General features: G+C 45.3%; 1 protein-coding gene across 1 annotated transcript in view; it reads left to right on the forward strand.

Annotated features, from left to right (window-relative positions):
- The window catches only part of EME2 (essential meiotic structure-specific endonuclease subunit 2), a gene marked incomplete at its 5' end in the record, with an annotated part of 35,635 nt that overhangs the window by 987 nt on the left and 18,535 nt on the right, over nucleotides 1-16,113 (forward strand). The window contains 1 exon segment of the mRNA XM_034783126.1: nucleotides 1,113-1,206. Within this exon segment, the coding sequence (XP_034639017.1) occupies nucleotides 1,113-1,206 (94 nt within the window).

A 16,113-nucleotide genomic window follows, 5' to 3' on the forward strand; every position in this document is an offset into this window, starting at 1 on the left:
AAGAACAGGAGTACTTGTGGCACCTTAGAGACTAACAAATTTATTAGAGCATAAGCTTTCGGGGGCTACAACCCACTTCTTCGGCTGCCCACGAAAGCTTATGCTCTAATAAATTTGTTAGTCTCTAAGGTGCCACAAGTACTCCTGTTCTTTTTTCAAAGTGAGTGACTTTCATGCAACTGGGTGTCATTGTCTCAAGCACGTACACATCCAGGATGGATTGTCAATCTCTGCAGCAAACAGGATGGAGATCAGAGTGAGTCACTGATTGTGGAGTGGTTTCATATAGCTAGTTGTAAAAGATTTCTAAAACAAATTCTGTGTCTGCAAAGCATCCTTGATGGCTACTGAGAATGTGAACTGCATAGCTGGGGAAGACAGACTGAGCCAGCTGTAGGCTCCCTTGTTGCTGAATGAAGCCTTTGAGCTCTTTAGAAAATCCTGTGGCTGTTTCTGAACACAGGCTGATGGAAATCCTAGGATGTGAAGTTACCTTCTCTCTGATACCAAATGTCACCATAGCAGGAGATGGGGAACCTTGCAAATAAACTGTAATGATCAGTACAGTGGCATTGTTCTCTCCCGTGTCCCATTGTAAGGATTTCAGGTTGGTGAGTTGAGGTCAGTCCTGTACTTGGATGACTGGTTGTCTGAGTAACCCCTTAAATGTTGTGGGAGAAAAGCTGGCTGGTGCTGTGACCCAGTGATGTGGTGTGCAATCTAGATCCTTTTGCTTGCTTTCCCACCTTGATCTGGACCTTGCCCTCTGTGAATAACTGGCTGTTGTCCCCAGTGAGCTGAATTAGGTGATGCTGTAACACACCTTGGCTGCAGCACAGCCAAGTCCAGTTTGAATATCTCTGCCTAGGTTGATGAGTTTTGTAATTGTCCTGCTCTGTTCCCTGCACCCTCAGTGCTCTGTATTTATGTGATCTGCCTTTTAATCAAGCCATATAGCTTTTTCAGCTCTAACTTCAGCCGTTACCTCTTTCCATTCAGATGGTATGACTGGGCTGAGACCCACCAACCATATTTCATTTTGAGCACATACCAGTTTCAAAAAGTTAAAAACGATTGCCTATATCCCACAAGAAGTTGTTTTTGTTCCCCTACGATGGTCCCCTGGTGAAGGCTGACGAGGAAAATGAGTTGTTGGTGCTGGTAGATTCGAAGGACTTTCTCAAGCGTCTCTTTTCTATAACTCAGGTAGTGTAAATCTCTGAACTTCTATCTAAAGAGATGTCTGGGGAGAACTGCCTTTTAACAGTAACACAGGTGGAAGGGCGTTATTCCAGAACTGTTACAGAATGCACAAATGTGAATGGAGAGAGCTGTGGGGTGGGATAGCCAGGGTGAATTTGATTTAAATCAAATTGATTTAAATCACTAGTCAGGAAGACTTGATTTAATCATGGATTTCTACATAAAAGTGCATTCTTGTTGGTGGCTATAACGTTGATACATATTCTTCACAACTCAGAGATACATGTAGGTTTCATTTTTAGAAGGTACACACTATACATTTTTAAAGTGATTTATTTTGAAAACTTTTCAGATTAGTTTTACAGCTATATCAGAAAATGAAATGTTTGGTTATTTTATTTACCAAAGGTAATTGAAGCAGATATTTATGAAGTCATTGGGAGGAGAACTATCTTCAATTCAACAGGTTAATCATTAATATTTGGAGGATTTTCTTGCCATGCTGTATTAGGAGGAGAACATTACCAGACAGACATTTAAATTGTTTTATTAAGAACATAAGAACGGCCATACTGGGTCAGACCAAAGGTCCATCTAGCCCAGTATCCTGTCTACCGACAGTGGCCAATGCCAGGTGCCCCAGAGGGAGTGAACCTAACAGGTAATGATCAAGTGATCTCTCTCCTGCCATCCTTCTCCACCCTCTGACAAACAGAGTCTAGGGACACCATTCTTTACCCATCCTGGCTAATAGCCATTAATGAACTTAACCTCCATGAATTTATCCAGTTCTTTTTTAAACTCTGTTATAGTCCTAGCCTTCACAACCTCAGGTAAGGAGTTCCACAAGTTGACTGTGCGCTGTGTGAAGAAGAAATTCCTTTTATTTGTTTTAAACCTGCTGCCTATTAATTTCATTTGGTGACCCCTAGTTCTTGTATTATGGGAATAAGTAAATAACTTTTCCTTATCTACTTTCTCCACATCACTCATGATTTTATATACCTCTATCATATCCCCCCTTAGTCTCCTCTTTTCCAAGCTGAAAAGTCCTAGCCTCTTTAATCTCTCCTCATATGGGACCCATTCCAAACCCCTAATCATTTTAGTTGCCCTTCTCTGAACCTTTTCTAGTGCCAGTATATCTTTTTTGAGATGAGGAGACCACATCTGTACGCAGTATTCAAGATGTGGGCGTACCATCGATTTATATAAGGGCAATAATATATTCTCCGTCTTATTCTCTATCCCAGGGGTCTCAAACTCAAATGACCATGAGGGCCACATGAGGACTAGTACATTGGCCCAAGGGTCGCATTACTGACACCTCCTCCCCCGGCCCCCACTCCATCCCTTCCATGAGGCCCCGCCCCTGCCCCACCTCTTCCCACCCCTTCCCTGCTCCCATTCCAACCCCTTCCCCAAAATCTCCACCCCAACTCTGCCCCCTCCCTGCCCCCAGGGGTGCAGGAGGGGTGAGGGTACAGCAAGGGTGCAGGGTGCAGCAGGGGGCTCAGGGCAGTGGGTTGGGGTGCAAGAGGAGTGTGGGGTGTGGCAGGGGGCTCAGGGCAGGGGGTTGGAGTGCAAGAGGAGTGCGGGGTGTGGCAGGGCGTTCAGGGAAGGGGGTCGGGGTGCAGGGTGCGGCAGGGGGCTCAGAGCAGGGGTCAGGGTGCAGGAGGGGTGCAGGGTATGGCAGGGGGTTGGGGCACAGGAGGGGTGCGGCATGGGGCTCAGGGCAGTGGGTTGGGATGCGGGGTGAGGCAGGGTGTCGGGGTGCAGGGGGTTCAGGGCAGGGGATTCGGCTGCAGGAAGGGTTCGGGGGGCAGGATCTGGCCCGGCGCATACCAGGGGCAGGGCAAGCTCCCTGTCTGACTGCCTGGGCAGGGCAGGCTTTCTGCTTGCCTGTCTGCCCTGCCCCCGCAAGAGGCTGAAACGTGGGGAAGGGGGGCGGAGGGGCTGTGTGTTTCTGTTGCTTGAGGCACTGCCTCCAGCAGCTCCCATTGTCCGCGGATCCCCGTTCCCGGCCAATGGGAGCTGCTGGGGGCGCTGCCTGAAGTAACAGCCCCTCCGCCCTCCCCTTCCCCACGTTCCAGCCTCTTCCTGGAGCTGCGCAGGGCAGGGCAGGGCAGGGCAGGCAGGCAGGGAACCTGCCCTGCTCCAGGTGCACATCCGGCCGCCGCTCTGGTAAACACTGAGGGAGGGCGGGGGGGCTGCGAGGGGCTCGCGGGCTGCAGAAAATCACCCAGCGGCCCACATGTGGCCCACGGGCCGCGTGTTTGAGACCCCTGCTCTATCCACTTTTTAATAATTCCTAACATCCTGTTTGCTTTTTTGGCCACCTCTGCACACTGCATGGATGTCTTTAGAGAACTATCCACGATGCCTCCAAGATCTTTTTCCTTATTCGTTGTAGCTAAATTAGCCCCCATCATATTGTATGTATAGTTGGGGTTATTTTTTCCAATGTGCATTACTTTACATTTATCCACATTAAATTTAATTTGCCATTTTGTTGCCCAATCACTTAGTTTTGTGAGATCTTTTTGAAGTTCTTCACAGTCTGCTTTGGTCTTAACTATCTCGAGCAGTTTAGTATCATCTGCAAACTTTGCCACCTCACTTTTTACCCCTTTCTCCAGATCATTTATGAATAAGTTGAATAGGATTGGTCCTAGGACTGACCCTTGGGGAACACCACTAGTTACCCCTCTCCATTCTGAGAATTTACCATTTATTCCTACCCTTTGTTCCCTGTCTTTTAACTAGTTCTCAATCCATGAAAAGACCTTCCCTTTTATCCCATGACAACTTAATTTACGTAAGAGCCTTTGGTAAGGGACCTTGTCAAAGGCTTTCTGGAAATCTAAGTACACTATGTCCACTGGATCCCCCTTGTCCACATGTTTGTTGACCCCTTCAAAGAACTCTAATAGATTAGTAAGACACGATTTACCTTTACAGAAACCATGTTGACTTTTGCCCAACAATTTATGTTCTTTTATGTGTCTGACAATTTGATTCTTTACTATTGTTTCGACTAATTTGCCTGGTATGGACGTTAGACTTACCAGTCTGTAATTGCCAGGATCACCTTTTTAAATATTGGCGTTACATTAGCTATCTTCCAGTTGTTGGATACAGAAGCCGATTTAAAGGACAGGTTACAAACCATAGTTAATAGTTCCGCAACTTCACATTTGAGTTCTTTTAGAACTCTTGGGTTCTGCCATCTGGTCCCGGTGACTTGTTAATGTTAAGTTTATCAATTAATTCCAAAACTTCTTTAGTGACACTTCAATCTGTGACAGTTCCTCAGATATTTCCCCTACAAAAGCCGGCTCAGGTTTGGGAATCTCCCTAACATCCTCAGCCGTGAAGACTGAAGCAAAGAATCCATTTAGTTTCTCCGCAATGACTTTATCGTCTTTAAGTGCTCCTTTTGTATCTCGATCATCGAGGGGCTCCACTGGATGGTTAGCAGGCTTCCTGCTTCTGATGTACTTAAAAAACATTTTGTTATTACCTTTTGAGTTTTTGGCTAGCCGTTCTTCAAACTCCTCTTTGGCTTTTCTTATTACATTTTTACACTTAATTTGGCAGTGTTTATGCTCCTTTCTATTTACCTCACTAGGATTTGACTTCCACTTTTAAAATGAAGTCTTTTTATCTCTCACTGCTTTTTTTACATGGTTGTTAAGCCACGATGGCTCTTTTTTAGTTCTTTTACTGTGTTTCTTAATTTGGGGTGTACATTTAAGTTGGGCCTCTATTATGGTGTCTTTAAAAAGCGCCCATGCAGCTTGCAGGGATTTCACTTTAGTCACTGTACCTTTTAATTTCTGTTTAACTAACGCCCTCATTTTTGCATAATTCCCCTTTTTGAAATTAAATGCCACAGTGTTCGGTTGTTGAGATGTTCTTCCCACCACAGGGATGTTAAATGTTATTATATTATGGTCACTATTTCCAAGCGGTCCTGTTATAGTTACCTCTTGGACCAGCTCCTGCGCTCCACTCAGGACTGAATCGAGCGTTGCCTCTCCCCTTGTGGGTTCCCGTACCAGCTGCTCCAAGAAGCAGTCATTTAAAGTATCGAGAAATTTTATCGCTGCATTTCGTCCTGAGGTGACATGCTCCCAGTCAATATGGGGATAATTGAAATCTCCCACTATTATTGAGTTCTTAATTTTGATAGCTTCTCTAATCTCCCTTAGCATTTCATCATTACTATCACTGTCCTGGTCAGGGGATCGATAATAGATCCCTAATGTTATATTTTTATTAGAGCATGAAATTATATCCATAGAGATTGTATGGAACATGTGGATTCACTTAAGATTTTTACTTCATTTGATTCTACATTTTCTTTCACATATAGTGCTGCCACCCCTCCCCCGCTCCCCCCCCCGCATGACCTGTTCTGTCCTTCCGATATATTTTGTACCCCGGAATGATTGTGTCCCATTGATTATCCTCAGTCCACCAGGTTTCTGTGATGCCTATTATATCAATATCCTCCTTTATCACGAGACACTCTAGTTCACCCATCTTATTATTTAGACTTCTAGCATTTGTGTACAAGCACTTTAAAAACTTGTCACTGTTTATTTGTCTGCCCTTTTCTGATGTGTCCAATTCTTTATGTGAATGTTTCTCGTCTGATCTGGCCCTTACATTATCCTCTTCCATCCTCTGCTCCTGACTATAACCTAGAAAATCTCTATCAATAGAAAGCAACAGAGGGTCCTGTGGCACCTTTAAGACTAACAGAAGTATTGGGAGCATAAGCTTTCATGGGTAACCTCACTTCTTCAGATGCAAGTAATGGAAATTTCCAGAGGCAGGTATCAGTATGGAGATAACGATGTTAGTTCAATCAGGAAGGGTGAGGTGCTCTGCTAGCAGTTGAGGTGTGAACACCAAGGGAGGAAAAACTGCTTCTGTAGTTGGTTAGCCATTCACAGTCTTTGTTTAATCCTGATCTGATGGTGTCAAATTTGCAAATGAACTGGAGCTCAGCAGTTTCTCTTTGGAGTCTGGTCTTGAAGTTTTTTTGCTGTAAGATGGCTACCTCTACATCTGCTATTGTGTGGCTAGGGAGGTTGAAGTGTTCTCCTACAGGTTTTTGTATATTGCCATTCCTGATATCTGACTTGTGTCCATTTATCCTCTTGAGTAGTGACTGTCCGGTTTGGCCAATGTACATAGCAGAGGGGCATTGCTGACACATGATGGCATATATAACATTGGTGGACGTGCAGGTGAATGAGCCGGTGATGTTGTAGCTGATCTGATTAGGTCCTGTGATGGTGTTGCTGGTGTAGATATGTGGGCAGAGTTGGCATCGAGGTTTGTTGCATGGGTTGGTTCCTGAGTTAGAGTTGTTATGGTGCGGTGTGTGGTTGCTGGTGAGAATATGCTTAAGGTTGGCAGGTTGTCTGTGGGCGAGGACTGGCCTGCCTCCCAAGGTCTGTGAAAGTGAGGGATCATTGTCCAGGATGGGTTGTAGATCACTGATGATGCGTTGGAGAGGTTTAAGCTGAGGACTGTAGGTGATGGCCAGTGGAGTTCTGTTTGTTTCTTTTTTGGGCCTGTCTTGTAGCAGGAGGCTTCTGGGTACACGTCTGGCTCTGTTGATTTGTTTCTTTATTTCCTTGTGTGGGTATCGTAGTTTTGAGAATGGTTGGTGAAGATCTTGTAGGTGTTGGTTTCTGTCTGAGGGGTTGGAGCAGATGCGGTTGTACCTCAGCACTTGGCTGTAGACGATGGATCATGTGGTGTGTCCGGGATGGAAGCTGGAGGCATGAAGGTAGGCGTAGCGGTCGGTGGGTTTTCGGTATAGGGTGGTGTTAATGTGGCCATTGCTTATTTGTACTGTGGTGTCTAGGAAGTGGACCTCCCGTGTAGATTGGTCCAGGCTGAGGTTGATGGTGGGGTGGAAGCTGTTGAAATCATGGTGGAATTCTTCCAAGGTCTCCTTCCCATGGGTCCAGATGATGAAGATGTCATCAATGTAGCGTAGGTAGAGAAGGGACGTGAGTTGACGAGAGCTGAGGAAGCGTTGTTCCAGGTCAGCCATAAAAATGTTGGCATATTGTGGGGCCATGCGGGTGCCCATAGCGGTGCCACTGGTCTGGAGGTATATATTGTCACCAAATTTGTAATAATTGTGCGTGAGGATAAAGTCACAGAGCTCAGCAACAAGTTGTTCTGTGTCATCATCAGGGATACTGTTCCTGACAGCTTGTATTGTGTCTATCAATAGACTCTCCTCTAAGAGAAGTCTCTGTCCGATCCACATGCTCCTCTGCAGCAGTCGGCTTTCCCCCATCTCCTAGCTTAAAAACTGCTCTACAACCTTTTTAATGTTAAGTGCCAGCAGTCTGTTTCCACTTTGGTTTAGGTGGAGCCCATCCTGTATAGGCTCCCCCATCCCAAAAGTTTCCCCAATTCCTAATGAATCTAAACCCCTCCTCTCTACACCATCGTCTCATCCACGCATTGAGACTCTGAAGCTCTGCCTGCCTACCTGACCCTGCACGTGGAATTGGGAGCATTTCTGAGAATGCCACTACAGAGGTCCTGGATTTCAGTCTCTTCCCTAGCAGCCTACATTTGGCCTCCAGGACGTCTCTCCTACCCTTCCCTATGTCATTGGTACCTACATGTACCGCGACCACCGGCTCCTCCCCAGCACTACACATAAGTCTATCCAGATGCCTCGAGAGATCCGCAACCTTCGCACCAGGCAGGCAAGTCACTATATGGTTCTCCCGGTCACCACAAACCCAGCTATCTATGTTTCTAATGATCGAATCTCCCATTACTAACACCTGCCTTTTCCTAGTAACTGGAGTTCCCTCCCCCAGAGAGGTAACCTCAGTGCGAGAGGATACGCTAACGCCATCTGGAAGGAGGGTCCCAACTATGGGAAGGTTTCCGTCTGCTCCCGTTGACTGCTCTGCTTCCCTGGGCCTTTCATCCTCCTCAACAGCGCAGGGGCTGTCTGACCGGAGGTGGGACAATTCTACAGTGTCCCGGAAAGCCTCATCAACATACCTCTCTGCCTCCCTTAGCTCCTCCAGTTCTGCCACCCTGGCCTCCAAAGCCCATACGCAGTCTCTGAGGGCCAGAAGCTCCTTGCACCGAATGCACACATACGCCACCCGCCTACAGGGCATGTAATCAAACATGCTGCACTCAGTGCAATAAACTGGATAGCCCCCACTCTGCTGCTGGGCTTCTGCCTGCATGGTCTCCTAGTTAATGAAAGGGTTTTGTTTAAATCAAGAGGTTTTGAATGTAGCTTAGTTTATAGTTTTACAAAACAGCAAGGGGCCCTTACCCCCTTCCCACTCCTCTTCTAAACTCCCTTGCGAAACTCCCTGTTAGCAGCCCCTGGTCGCTTGTGCACTGCTTTATAAAGCCCTGGCCTGCTTGATAGCCCCACCCACTGACTAAGGCTCAGCCAATTAACAGAGGCTTCTAGCTTTCAAACCTTCCTTTGAAGCTCACAGCTTCCAACTGCCAGCCACAGCACACTGTCCTTCAAACAAACAAACAGACGGACAAACACAAGCTCAGCACACAGCGAGTAACCCCCAAACACAAACAAACACACACTACAGTCACTTACCCCAAGGGTGTTGTATTTGCTCCTCCTTCACCTGGAGAACTCCCTTGCGAAACTCCCTGTTAGCAGCCCCTGTTCACGAGCCCCTGTTGTTGTTTTATTTAACTAAAACAACAACATTATGTATTCTGGATTTTTTTCTTCAACAGCAAACATATAATATTTTAACAAAACAAGCATATGAATTTTTGAATTCAAAAATTCAAAGTTTTTTAAAATCAGGTACGTTTTTGTTAAAATTTGTTTTTAACTAAAATAGTTAAATGAAATATTAAAAAAAAAAAAGAAATCGACTATGTCAGCCAGGTCAACATGAGAAACTTAAAATATTGGCTTCTGCAGCTAACTCATCATCTTCACCTTCATTTTCCTGTTTGTTCATAATCTGGAAAAGAAAAACAAGCTTTCCTGCTTTTTCAGGTCCCAAACGGTTTCTCAATTTGGAATGAATTACTCCAAAGGAAGAAAATATTCTTTCTACACCAGCAGAAGAAGCTACTGCTGTTAAAAGTGAGATTATCACTTCAACAGTCTCTGAATCGAAGTGCTTAAGTGAGTTCCACAAGTTCACTGGTGTGACTTTCTTTAAAACATCATCAGCAAACATATATTTCTTGAATGGTTCACCCTTAGCTCTAAAGTTTATTATAGTTGGCATTATGGAGGGTGTGACGGTGCCACCCATAAGGCTTTATAGAAATATGCTTATGAATGTGAGTGTGTGTGTGTGTGTGTGTGTGTGTGTAACTAGAATGTGTTTTATGCTACATATGCCATGTAACATATTTCTGTAAAGGTCATGATCTACTGAATCTATTAATCCTATTTGCATGCATGTATCATTTTTGTATTCGAAGTTATGGATAATGGCTGCATACTTGTTTGATTCTAAGTAGGCTGTAGTGAAGCAGTTGGTCAGCTTCCTGAGTATTCTCAGTAACTGCCCAATCAAGAAACAATGAACTTGGAGACACCAGTCCACATCTGGGCTTTCCCAGGAATGTGGGCTTGGCTGGTAAGGAACAAAGGACGTGTGACTTGCCCAGGTGACTCTGGACTTTGCATAGGAGAGAGGAGGGGGTCTTCACCCACAAGAGAAAGTCTATTTAAGCCCAGGGGAGACCCATCTATTTTGTCTTCAGCTGGCTAAAGAGAGAGCCTCTCCACCCCCAAGATACCTGAAAGAAACTAGAACAAATGACAGTGACTGCAAGGAGTTTGAGTGATTGCTGGACCCAGACTAGAAGGACATTAGTCTGTAAAAGGAAGCCTTCTGGAACTGGTGAGGATTTTATCTGTATTCAGTTGGATTAGACATAGACTGGAGTGTTTTATTTTATTTTACTTGGTAATTCACTTTGTTCTGTCTGTTACTACTAGGAACCACTTAAATCCTACTTTCTGTATTTAATCAAATCACTTTTTACTTATTAATTAACCCAGAGTATGTATTAATACCTGGGAGGGCAAACAGCTGTGCATATCTCTCGATCACTATTATAGAGGGTGAACAATTTATAAGTTTATCCTGTATAAGCTTTATACAGGGTAAAACGGATTTATTTGTGTTTTAGACCCCATTGGGAGTTGGGCATCTGAGTGTTAAAGACAATAATGCTTCTGTAAGCTGCTTTCAGTTAAGTTTGCAGCTTTGGGGCAAGAAATTCAGACCCTGGGTCTGTGTTGGAGCAGACAGGCTTGTCTGGCTCAGCAAGACAGGGTGCTGGGGTCCCAAGCTGGCAGGGAAAGCAGGGGCAGAGGTAGTTTTGGTACATCAGGTGGCAGCTCCCAAGGGGGTTCTGTGATCCAACCCGTCACAGAGCAATGATTGCTCGATGTCCATGTCATAGCCTACTCCTCTTCTTCAGCAGTTAAGGTTTGACCCTGGTACCGAGTATTGAGAATACTTGCAAGAAAATGAGCTGGAGATGGTGCTTGTCCCATTCGTTTTTTTTAATGCTTGTAATTTAACTCTGTCATTGCATATTTCTCTTGTTAAGATCTCACTCAGTTCCTTCCAAATTTCAACAACGTCAGCAATAAAACAGCTATTTCCCTGCATTTTGTTCAATGCTACAGAAATAGGCTTCAGGGTACTCAGCATGTGTTCAACATTTCTTTTAAGCCAAATGTTGAGAACTTTGGCTGTGACAGTGCCATCTATTTTTTCACGATTTTGTCACAAACTGTCATCAGTTTAGGCCAGTTCTTGATATAGTGCTCAAAACAGTCCACTACTGAGTTTCATCACATGTCTTGTGGGAGAGTTAGCTTGGTTCCTCCCAAGGAACCTTCTTTTTTCAGAGCAGCTGCTGCAAATGGTTGTTATAGAAATATTTTGCAGTTTCAACAACATTAGACTTTATTTCTGGAATACTGAAGTCTTTAGCTAGGAGGTGCATCAAATAACCACTGCAACTGTATGTTATTAGCTTGGGACTCTCTTCTAAATAATTTCTTCTCATCTTGGATACACTTGCAGTATTGTCTGTGACCAAGCTGCATACTAGACGTTTGAATTTTTTTTCAGTTTGTTATAGCTTTTACCGCTACTTCTTGTAAGTATTCTGCTGTGTGTGCATTTCCTGATATATCAATTGTGTCTGTAAGGAAAACATTCCCTTCTTCTGTTGTCACACAAACACATACAACAGGATCATTGTGGACATTGCTCCACCCATCAAGACTCAGGTTAACAATTTCACCCTCTAGGCCTTTTGCACACTGCTCAATTTCTTTTTCATACACTTTATCCAACAATTTGCCTGCAACATCTGCTCTGTTGGGTGGACTGTATGCTGGTCTTAATGACTGAACCATGTTAATGAAGTGTGGGTTCTCAATCATACAGAAAGGAGAGTTTGTTGCATAAACAAACTGGGCAATTTTTTCATCAATTACCTCTTTTTGTAATCTGCTGGTTCTTATCACAAACTTATCTATGGTCGTTTCTGGATGATGGAATTTTTTTTTCTTTTTGCTACAGGTGGCTATATGACATACGTAATCAGGGCCATCCCTAGCTATTCTGGAGCCTTATGCAGCCCCCCCTCCCCCCGTGGGGGGGGGGAAGACCTCCATGGGGGGCTGGCTTGGGGGAATCACCCCCCCAGCACTCACTGGCAGCGTGGCTAGGGCCGGCCCACTGCACTTCCCGCCGCCGGTGAGTGCAGGTCCAGCCCTGATGCACTCCTCAGGGGCGGGAAGGGGCGGAGCATGGATGGGAAGAGGCAGGGCTAGGGTGGGGGAAGAGGCAGGGGCTTTGGGGAAGGGGTGGAGTGGGGGTGGGGCTGGGGCTGGGGCGGAGCAGGGGTGGGGGCCGTGGGAAGAGGCAGAGCAGGGGCTGGAGCAGCACGCAGCGGCGCAGGGCACCAGGAAATTTGGTGCCCCAAATTTCCTGGTGCCCTATGCAGCTGCGTCCTTTGTGTATGGGTAATTACGGCCCTGTACATGATGTGACTGAAACACTATCATTGGCAGATAACTCTGAAACTATAGAAAATGATGGTGATCTTGAAGGTGGATAGTCTTCAGAATCCTGTATGTTGAGGATGGATTCTTCTAAACAAAATAAGTCAATGTAGTTATTTAATTACACTGGTCTACAATTTTTGAGAAGTCATCTGCTTCAGAGATAAAATGTGCTATTTATTATGTATTTTGATGTGCTGAATTCAAATATGACAATTAAAACAACGGATTGGCTACTGTTTCTAAGATATTTAAGTTTTTACATTTTATGTCTATGTATATTGTGTAGATAGTAGAGTTTTAATCATAAATTGTAAACCTAGGTCTTTTCATGTGTTTATGGTTGCTTTATATGATAATATTTCACCTGTCCTGTTTATGTAACACTTTAAAAATCAGCAAAAGGGTTATATAAATAAAATTTATTATGAAACAAAAGGCAAAAAACTATTATGTACATAGTTTAGTCCTATTCAGTGTCTACTTGGCGCTTCTTAGCTTGTCTATTGTATTCATTAAATGGAGCATCTCTTGTCACTGTCCAGCAATAGTCTGCAAGCATTGATGGGGCTCCACGTGCCTTGATAGCGTTTCTCCATTGTTGCAATGTCCTGGTGAAATCGCTCGCCATGCTCGTTGCTCACTGCTCCGCAGTTCGGTGGAAAAAAATCTAGATGAGAGTGCAAAAAATGTATCTTTAGTGACATGTTGCAACCAAGGCTTTTGTATGCCTTGAGGAGGTTTTCCACCAACAACCTGTAGTTGTCTGCCTTGTTGTTTCCGAGAAAATTTATTGCCACTAACTGGAAGGCTTTCCATGCCGTCTTTTCCTTGCCACGCAGTGCATGGTCAAATGCATTATCTCGAAGAAGTTCACGAATCTGAGGACCAACAAAGACATCTTCCTTTATCTTAGAATCATAGAATATCAGAGTTGGAAGGGACCTCAAGAGGTCATCTAGTCCAACCCCCTGCTCAAAGCAGGACCAATTCCCAGCTAAATCATCCCAGCCAGGGCTTTGTCAAGCCGGGCCTTAAAAACCTCCAAGGAAGGAGACTCCACCACCTCCCTAGGTAACGCATTCCAGTGTTTCACCACCCTCCTAGTGAAATAGTTTTTCCTGATATCCAACCTGGACCTCCCCCACTGCAACTTGAGACCATTGCTCCTTGTTCTGTCATCTGCCACCACTGAGAACAGCCGAGCTCCATCCTCTTTGGAACCCCCCTTCAGGTAGTTGAAGGCTGCTATCAAATCCCCCCTCATTCTTCTCTTCTGGAGACTAAACAATCCCAGTTCTCTCAGCCTCTCCTCATAAGTCATGTGCTCCAGACCCCTAATCATTTTTGTTGCCCTCCGCTGGACTCTTTCCAATTTTTCCACATCCTTCTTGTAGTGTGGGGCCCAAAACTGGACACAGTATTCCAGATGAGGCCTCACCAATGTCGAATAAAGGGGAACGATCACGTTCCTCGATCTGCTGGCAATGCCTCTACTTATACAGCCCAAAATGCCGTTAGCCTTCTTGGCAACAAGAGCACACTGTTGACTCATATCCAGCTTCTCGTCCACTGTGACCCCTAGGTCCTTTTCAGCAGAACTGCTACCTAGCCATTCGGTCCCTAGTCTGTAGCAGTGCATGGGATTCTTCCGTCCTAAGTGCAGGACTCTGCACTTGTCCTTGTTGAACCTCATCAGGTTTTTTTCTGCCCAATCCTCTAATTTGTCTAGGTCCCTCTGTATCCGATCCCTACCCTCTAGTGTATCTACCACGCCTCCTAGTTTAGTGTCATCTGCAAACTTGCTGAGAGTGCAGTCCACACCATCCTCCAGATCATTAATAAAGATATTAAACAAAACCGGCCCCAGGACCGACCCTTGGGGCACTCCACTTGAAACCGGCTGCCAACTAGACATGGAGCCATTGATCACTACCCGTTGAGCCCGACGATCTAGCCAGCTTTCTATCCACCTTACAGTCCATTCATCCAGCCCATACTTCTTTAACTTGGCGGCAAGAATACTGTGGGAGACCGTATCAAAAGCTTTGCTAAAGTCAAGGAATAACACATCCACTGCTTTCCCCTCATCCACAGAGCCAGTTATCTCATCATAGAAGGCAATTAGGTTAGTCAGGCACGACTTCCCCTTCGTGAATCCATGCTGACTGTTCCTGATCACTTTCCTCTCCTCTAAATGTTTCATAATTGATTCCTTGAGGACCTGCTCCATGATTTTTCCAGGGACTGAGGTGAGGCTGACTGGCCTGTAGTTCCCCGGATCCTCCTTCTTCCCTTTTTTAAAGATGGGCACTACATTAGCCTTTTTCCAGTCATCTGGGACCTCCCCCGATCGCCATGAGTTTTCAAAAATAATGGCTAATGGCTCTGCAATCTCACCCGCCAACTCTTTTAGCACCCTCGGATGCAGCGCATCCGGCCCCATGGACTTGTGCACGTCCAGTTTTTCTAAATAGTCCTGAACCACTTCTTTCTCCACAGAGGGTTGGTCACCTTCTCCCCATGCTGTACTGCCCAGTGCAGCAATCTGGGAGCTGACCTTGTGCGTGAAGACAGAGGCAAAAAAATCATTGAGTACATTAGCTTTTTCCACATCCTCTGTCACTAGGTTGCCTCCCTCATTCAGTAAGGGGCCCACACTTCCCTTGACTTTCTTCTTGTTGCTAACATACCTGAAGAAACCCTTCTTGTTACTCTTAACATCTCTTGCTAACTGCAACTCCAAGTGTGATTTGGCCTTCCTGATTTCACTCCTGCACGCCTGAGCAATATTTTTATACTCCTCCCTGGTCATTTGTCCAATCTTCCACTTCTTATAAGCCTCTTTTTTGCATTTAAGATCAGCAAGGATTTCACTGTTTAGCCAAGCTGGTCGCCTGCCATATTTACTATTCTTTCTACACATCGGGATGGTTTGTTCCTGCAACCTCAATAAGGATTCTTTAAAATACAGCCAGCTCTCCTGGACCCCTTTGCCCTTCATGTTATTCTCCCAGGGGATCCTGCCCATCTGTTCCCTGAGGGAGTCAAAGTCTGCTTTTCTGAAGTCCAGGGTCCGTATTCTGCTGCTCTCCTTTCTTCCTTGTGTCAGGATCCTGAACTCGACCATCTCATGGTCACTGCCTCCCAGGTTCCCATCCACTTTTGCTTCCCCTACTAGTTTTTCCCTGTTTGTGAGCAGCAGGTCAAGAAAAGCTTTGCCCCTAGTTGGTTCCTCCAGCACTTGCACCAGGAAATTGTCCCCTACACTTTCCAAAAATTTCCTGGATTGCCTGTGCACCGCTGTATTGCTCTCCCAGCAGATATCAGGGTGATTAAAGTCTCCCATGAGAACCAGGGCCTGCGATCTAGCAATTTCTGCTAGTTGCCAGAAGAAAGCCTCGTCCACCTCATCCCCCTGGTCTGGTGGTCTATAGCAGACTCCAACCACAACATCACCCTTGTTGCTCCCACTTCTCAACTTTATCCAGAGACTCTCAGGTTTTTCTGCAGTATCATACCGGAGCTCTGAGCAGTCATACTCCTCTCTTACATACAACGCAACTCCCCCACCTTTTCTGCCCTGCCTGTCCTTCCTGAACAGTTTATATCCATCCATGACAGTACTCCAGTCATGTGAGTTGTCCCACCAAGTCTCTGTTATTCCAATCACATCATAGTTCCCCGACTGTGCCAGGACTTCCAGTTCTCCCTGCTTGTTTCCCAGGCTTCTTGCATTTGTGTATAGGCACTTAAGATAACTCAATGATCGTCCCTCTTTCTCAGCATGAGACAGGAGTCCTCCC

Source organism: Trachemys scripta, chromosome 10 (assembly GCF_013100865.1).
Source record: "Trachemys scripta elegans isolate TJP31775 chromosome 10, CAS_Tse_1.0, whole genome shotgun sequence".
NCBI classification, from domain to species: Eukaryota; Metazoa; Chordata; order Testudines; family Emydidae; genus Trachemys; species Trachemys scripta.